The 6,845-nt window shown below is 42.7% G+C and overlaps 1 protein-coding gene across 1 annotated transcript in view; it reads left to right on the top strand.

The window, feature by feature from the left end:
* The first annotated feature begins 287 nt into the window (after positions 1 to 287).
* Positions 288 to 6,845, top strand: part of LOC121188809 (GDNF family receptor alpha-4-like) — a 40,806-nt gene continuing 34,248 nt past the window's right edge. Inside the window, exon 1 of the mRNA XM_041048722.1 lies at positions 288 to 613. Coding sequence (XP_040904656.1) covers positions 574 to 613 — 40 coding nt within the window. The 5' untranslated portion in view covers positions 288 to 573. The remainder of the gene's footprint in view (positions 614 to 6,845) is intronic.

The following is a 6,845-nucleotide window of genomic DNA, read 5'->3' as shown; positions in this document are numbered from 1 at the left end:
AGGGATATCACCAGTTAATAACCCCTGCCTCCTCTGCCTGTCAGCATCATGATCGCAGAATGTGCCGGGACCTCTTCACTAGCGGAGCCGCGTCGTGATGACTGTCCGCGGGCAGAGCTGCAGCTCAGTGACGCCTGATCTTTCCTCCGTCCAGTAGCCCAGCTGATTTCTCCAAGCAGCGCGGCGTGAAGCGGGAGCTTTGGCACCAACATTCACACACACACACACACACACACACACACACACACACACATAAACACAAACACACACACACACTCTGTCACACTCTCACAGAGGCTGCCTCTGTTTGCTCCGACACATTCCTCTCCGACGCTTCTGCTTCCTTCCATCTGGGGGATTGGAAACTTGAGGGACTTTATCGTCGCAGGCAGAGAACAAAAGGCGGGCGGGCGGGCGTGCGGACGGACAGGGTCAGCGCGGTGAATGTAGCGGCAGGCTGGGTGTCTGTCTGCGGGGCGCACACCGGTGCTGCTGGACCAGCCGAGAACGCACCAAGTGCCGTCCCAGGTCTCATTTTCCCCTCCCGCGGAGTCACGCACACGGCAAAAAAAAATGTTTCTTCTCGGGACTGTGCTGGTTCTTTTCTTCACAGGTACGTTCAGAGATTTTTTTTATTACAAGAACAGAGACAGGTTCGATCTTCTGTGAAAGATTTGAACATGAAATCAGTCTGTTTCTGTGCTTTCCAACTCGCAAGTTATACTGAGATGAGGATGGAGACTGAAAAAGTCTCCCATTTATTTGTAGCCTCACATTTTGCCCCTGAAGTGAGGACAGATATTTCTTCCTCTCCTTCACTCTGAGGGGCAGTTTTTGGTTCGTTTGGTCAGTCTCACAGTCTTGGAGCCACGGGGATGTAAAGATGTTTTTTTTTTAATTTCTCCCACAACTTTTCAGCAGAGTAACAGACATGTGTTTGCAGGACTGTTTCTGAATATAACAGTCAAGTGTAATCTAATGTCTTAATGGTCCAGTGTTCAGCGGTGGTTCTGTGCTCCTCAGGGAAAAGACTCTCCGCAATTTTTTTCTGCCCAAAACGCCACTAGGCTACGCCCTTCCAGCTCCAACCTGAGCCCAAAGTTTAAAATGATGCCTGAACCCTGAAACATGCTGACTGAGCTATTGCTTGGATCCCAGCATCACATCAAGAGTTAGATTATTTGTTGATTTGTTTATATAGAGATACAGAAACTCAAAGCATCCTCTGATTTTTTTAAATAATAAAATACAAAAATAAAACGTTACATACAAAGTACGACATACAGTGTTTTAAAGGGAGATTCTTAAATAAGTTTTTAGTTTTATAATAATGATTTTTTAAAAATGTGATATTTCCTCTATTTGTAGATGAAAAAGGCATAAAATGTACAAATAATAAATATTTCAAGTTAAGGAAAAAGTGAGTCGTGATAAATATAGGATATGTATGCAGGAAAGGCAGACTGTCTTAATTATGTAACTTAACATGTACTGAAGCATACCATGTAGATTAAGATGAACGTGAATGGAATAAATAACTTTAAGTGGTAAAACAAGAGACTGTGATCCTCTGTAGACCAGAGCCTTAAATGCATCTCCTCAGTCTGGTAGTCTAATAATGAAGGTATTGAATCACTGTATCTCAGGTGTATTTAAGCAGCTCCTCCTGCAAACAAAGGAAAAGATTCAGGCTCAAAATAAATGATTTTTGTAGTTTTTTTCTGAATTTAAACATAGGCTAAGTGATAATAAGGGAATTTTCAGATTTTTTATCCTGTGGTGCGTGCATCTCACACACCTTTATGGATCAGCGCCGTAGATGCTTTTTCTTGGTTACGGTAAATAAAAAAAAAAAGAGTCTTAGAGGAACAGTGTCTTTTCTTCTCTTTACAGTTCATGTTCTATATCTATATTCTAGATCCTATTTTTATTTTATCTTATAATAGTTTTCTTTTTCCCCCCAGTCTTTTCTAATAAGGACTATATCCACTCTGACAAAGGCTGTTTTAAGATGTTGTGCGGATGATTACATTTCTTCTTCATGTATAGAAGTAGCACTGATAATGTGGCTGAAGGTTGGAAGGTTGGAAACAACATCTTGATTCCATAAATAATTGCATGGATTCTGAAAAAAAAAAAAAAAAAAAAAACCAGAAACACTTTTCTTGAATTGTTCAAAAATCTCCAACCTGTGAAAAGCGTTTTCAGCATTTGTAGGGCTGAGTGTATGGACTCGTACTGTCACTGGTGCAGCTTTTTAATGATCACTTTAGAAGTAATGAACTTAATGCTGGGTGCTGGGTGTGATATTGCCCGGAGGATGACCTTGTTGTTGACTCATTTTTCTCTTTGTATGGTTCACACAGAGTGTGTGTGTGTGTGTGTGTGGAGTCTGTGTCTGAGCACTAGAAGCTTGTAAATGAAAAGAAAACGGAAAGAAAAAGGGAAAAAAAGGATTCTTAACAGTACAATAAACATACTCTTTGAGAGCTTCAGTAAAGGGTTGTTTATAGTACCATAGTGGGTTGTGTTCAGGCCTGTAACAACCATTTTGTGGTATTAAATGACACTATACTGTATGAGTTGAGAGTCACAGACAGGTGTGAAGTCAGTGTTACCCAAAGAGCAGAAGGTGAGTTTCAGCATCAAAGAAAAGAAAATTAAAGTTAAGGTCCAAGGGTCTGTTCCTCTTTATTCTGTATGTTATTACACACATTACAGCCAGTGCATGGAGGCAGGTTTACCAAAGAAACAAAGAGTGACGTGTTTCTCTGGTGTTGGGAGAGATCCTGACTGAACAGAAGAGAATGCAACATACTTATGAACGAAAGTCATAAAAGTCCATAAATGTAGAGGAAAAGTCTGAAAGTCTGAAAAAGCTTTCTCGTCACCTACAATAAAAAGGGTTGTGAAAAACCTTCTAAGGCCTGAAGATTAGATAACAGCAGCGGACTGATAAAACACTCTCCACTCTGTGGGTAAATACGGAAGTTTGTTAGTGACAAAAGTATGAGAGTGATTTAATCTTTAATCAGTGTTCAGGAGCACACAGGGACGGACTGAACAAAATTCGAACCAAAGTCTAAATTTCATGCCGGTTATGTAAAAGTGCCAAAGGCCCCCCGCCCCCCAGATAGTTAGTGGTCGCTTTGTCTGTTCTTGGCTACTGTAGAAACATAGTGGTGTAATGTGGCAGGCTCCGTGGAAGAGGACCTGTTCCTTATGTAGATATGAAGGGCTCATTACAAGCTAACGAAAACACAGGAATTTTTTAGTTTCAGGTGATTATACACGAAAGAAAACATAGTTACAAATGTTATTTTCCATTTCTGTCAGTAGATCCTCCTAAATCCTACACACTGCTCCTTCAAACATTTATCTCTTAAGTCTGACGTTAAGACAAAAGCAATACAAAAGCTGACAAAGCGCACTGGAAATGTCACCTGACATTGCTTAGAAGATGGAGTCTGACGGGATGACGAATCAGTTTCAGTTTCTGTTTGACTTTGTGATGTGGACTGTAATTAGCCCTGAAATTTACTAAACGTGTTTGGTGTGTACAAATAATTTTGAAGCTTTCATTTTCTTGCACCGCATTAGCTGCAGACTCTCCCAGCTCTGTCGGATGGGCTCACGTTAGATGGGATGGCTGTGGGGAATTGTTCAACAGTATTTGACTACAGTGGTTGTGGTTGATTCTTAACTACATGTTAAACTACATTTCATTCACTCTCAGCGGCAGGTGGCTGCAGCTGATGCAGGTCGGTGGAAGATCGACATTTAATGTGACATTAAACAAAGATCACCACTCCACACGATTATTTATCACCTGTGTGGATAAATATTGTCAAATCAGTTACAGCATTTCGTATCACCTGAGCTTCCCCACAGCCCTGTGAGGTATAGCTGCAGAAGTACCCCCTGGTGTACCAGCTCTGCTGGTTGAGAGTTAGTGGATGATATCAGTGCTGTGGAAGGGCTAATGAAATTCCCCCACAGTGGCTTTATGTGAGCGTGGTCTGTAGTGCAGCATGGCCCCACTGTGTTCATTAGCCATGTTAATGATTGTCCAGCTTGTAGTGACTCTGTAATGTTGAGTGACAGGCTCATATATCTCCCTGTCTCTCTGCGTTGGTTTCACCCCCCCTCCCGTCCCCCCTCACTCTCCCTCAAGGCTTTCAGGTTGTGTCTGATTTTTTTTTTTTTTTTTTTTCAATCTCAATCTAAATTCCCCCTCAGATTCAGCGGCGCGTCAGAATAAATTGTTCAAGTCGTTCAGTGAGGAAGTGCAGTCAACCGACGCCGGTGTGCAAACACATTTGGAGCGGCGGTGGTTGACGTCTTATCGGTGCGCAGGCAGGTGTGCGTGTTTGTGTGTATTTTTAGGGGTGGGAGGGTGTGCGACAGGGCTCATTTTGCATAGACGCCACGAGTGGGTTTTTGAAGACCTAGACTGATACCGGTACTTTGGGAGTGAAGCTGCCCACAGGGAATATTTACGTGCTCTCTTGGATCATATTAGCGATCTGTTTGTCCCCCTTTTGCTTCCCCTTCAGGGCCTTGAAAACCTGTTTTCTCTATCAGCATCTTACTGAGTGTGGTGGGATTCTACATAAACACACTGTTTCCTGCCAAAGTTACAACAGGGCTGCTTATTTAAAACAAGAGGGTTTTTTTTTTTTTGTCAGCTGTGAGTTTTTTTTAAAAGATATTTTTCCCCTAATTTTAAATTTGATTGTAGTTTATTAATTCATGGCATTTTAATGTTATATAGAAGTATGGTTATTAAAATCCGCACTGTCTCACAGAATATTCGTTCTAGCTCTTCATGTACACTGTATTTACCTTAAGTGAAATATTTGAGGCCAACTTTTATTTCATCAAATTTTCCAAAATGTCTCGTAAACATTTCCTCAAAGTGCAGGCTGACAGATTTGGTATTTTGGGAGACTTTGAATGGGAATTTGACTGATTTCCTCTCCAGAAAGAAAAGGAAAGAAAAAATAAAAAGTGGTCAGTGATACACACTTGAGTTCTGTGCCGTGGACAAACCTTGAACACATTAACCCACAACAGTAATAATAATGACACTAATAATCTATTCAGAGGAGTGATTTGGTGATTTAGTGTGAATGTTCCATGACGTGGGTGATTTGCTAGAGACGCATTAGAAAAATGGTAAAAGATAACGAGAGACATAATGACTGATAGTAATTCGTATGTGGCAAGACATACATTACCCATAAGGCAACCAATAGCAGCTTTCATTAGACCCTCTGTGTGTGGTCACATCTTTCAAACAAAGGCTGGGTGATAAAAAACAAAAACAAAAACAGACTCTGAGCCCAGAGGCAACCCTGATGACATCGCTGTGACATCATCAGGGTCATTTCTTAAAAAATCTGGTCACAGCAGAACAAGGTGGAAGCTGGGTAACGTAGTTAGTGCTGAACTGCTAACATGCTCGTCAGCTAATCAGTCACCGATCTTCTTTAGATTTAACAAACTTTTTTGTGAAAAACTAATGGATATAAGTGACATGTTGGTCTAACACCACCTCCACTTAAAACACATAAACACACACATACTGACACACCAACACGCACACAGCTGTCAGGTGTTTCAAAGTGTAGGCTATCGTGCCGTGGTAACACACTATTACTGATGATTCCACAGCACTGCAGGGGTGTGTGCTGTGAACAACAGGAGCCCTTCCAGTACGTAGAGAGTGGTGGGGGGGGGGGGGGGGGGGGTGAAAGGGAGAGAGAGGGAGAGGGGGCAGGGGAGAGAGGGAGAAAATGTCTTATCTGTATTGACCTCCAGTGACAGTCAATGACGTCTATGAAGAGCAATGAGGCCAGAGAAATGAGCATCATAAACCTGCTTTGATGATAAGTGTAAAAAAATGCTGGGAATAGGAGAGGCGATCAGCCCGGGTCAGGGGAGAGACAGAGGTAAGAGAGGAGGAGAGAGTGAGGGAGGGAGGGAGAGGTGACGAGGATTGAAGTGTATGAGGTGAATGAACTTGGTGAAAGAAGTGAGGAAATCCATCTTCCTTCTTCTGTCACATTTAATGAAAAATGAGCAACTTACCTGGCCTCCATCCACCTGGTTCCATCTGATCTGTGCGCAGAGGTGTGTATGTGTGTAATTTGTGCATACGTGAGTGTATGTGTGTGTGGGTGGGTGTGTGTGTGATACAGTTCTTCTCAAAGGGAATGGTGTATCCAAGGGGGAAGTTTGGAGGTCTTCTGTGTGTTTTGTTGATAACTGGGATTTGGAACTCAAACACAGGGGCGGCAGATGGTGTGTTGGCTTCTGCTTCCTTGGCAGTGTGTGTGTGTGTCAAGTGTGTGAACAAGCATTAGATTGAGTGCTCTGCGTGTGTGTGTGTGTGTGTGTGTGTGTGTGTGTGTGTGTGTGTGAGCGTATTGGTGTGTCCTTACCCAAACTCAGTGTCAGACACGAGTCAGTGGTCCCTGAAGGTACCGCTGCTCTCTGTGGTCAAAGCCTGGACTGATCCCAGGTCAGCCGTGGCCTGACCTCAGGCCCATCTGCTATCATGATGACAGATGTGTCAGAAACTGGCTTCAGATCTGTGGCTGGACCCACAATCCCCAGTTAGTCTTTCCGACAGACCGCCTTCCCTGTTGGCAGGAAGACCTCTGCCAGGCTTAGATTTAGTTTAGTGCTTCAAATCCAAAATATGTTTGGATACACACTGAATCAAAAGTGTTTTGATTCTCATTACTTCTTGTCTAACTGCAGAAGTAAGAAGCACGAAACCCTGTGAAACAGAGAGGGCTGCTGCATCACCCACAGGAGGTAAATCATCATTTTTAAAA

This window comes from Toxotes jaculatrix, chromosome 10 (genome assembly GCF_017976425.1).
Source record: "Toxotes jaculatrix isolate fToxJac2 chromosome 10, fToxJac2.pri, whole genome shotgun sequence".
Taxonomy (NCBI): Eukaryota; Metazoa; Chordata; class Actinopteri; family Toxotidae; genus Toxotes; species Toxotes jaculatrix.
The sequence above is the reverse complement of the archived record's forward strand: the minus strand, read 5'-3'. Positions and strand labels throughout refer to the sequence as shown.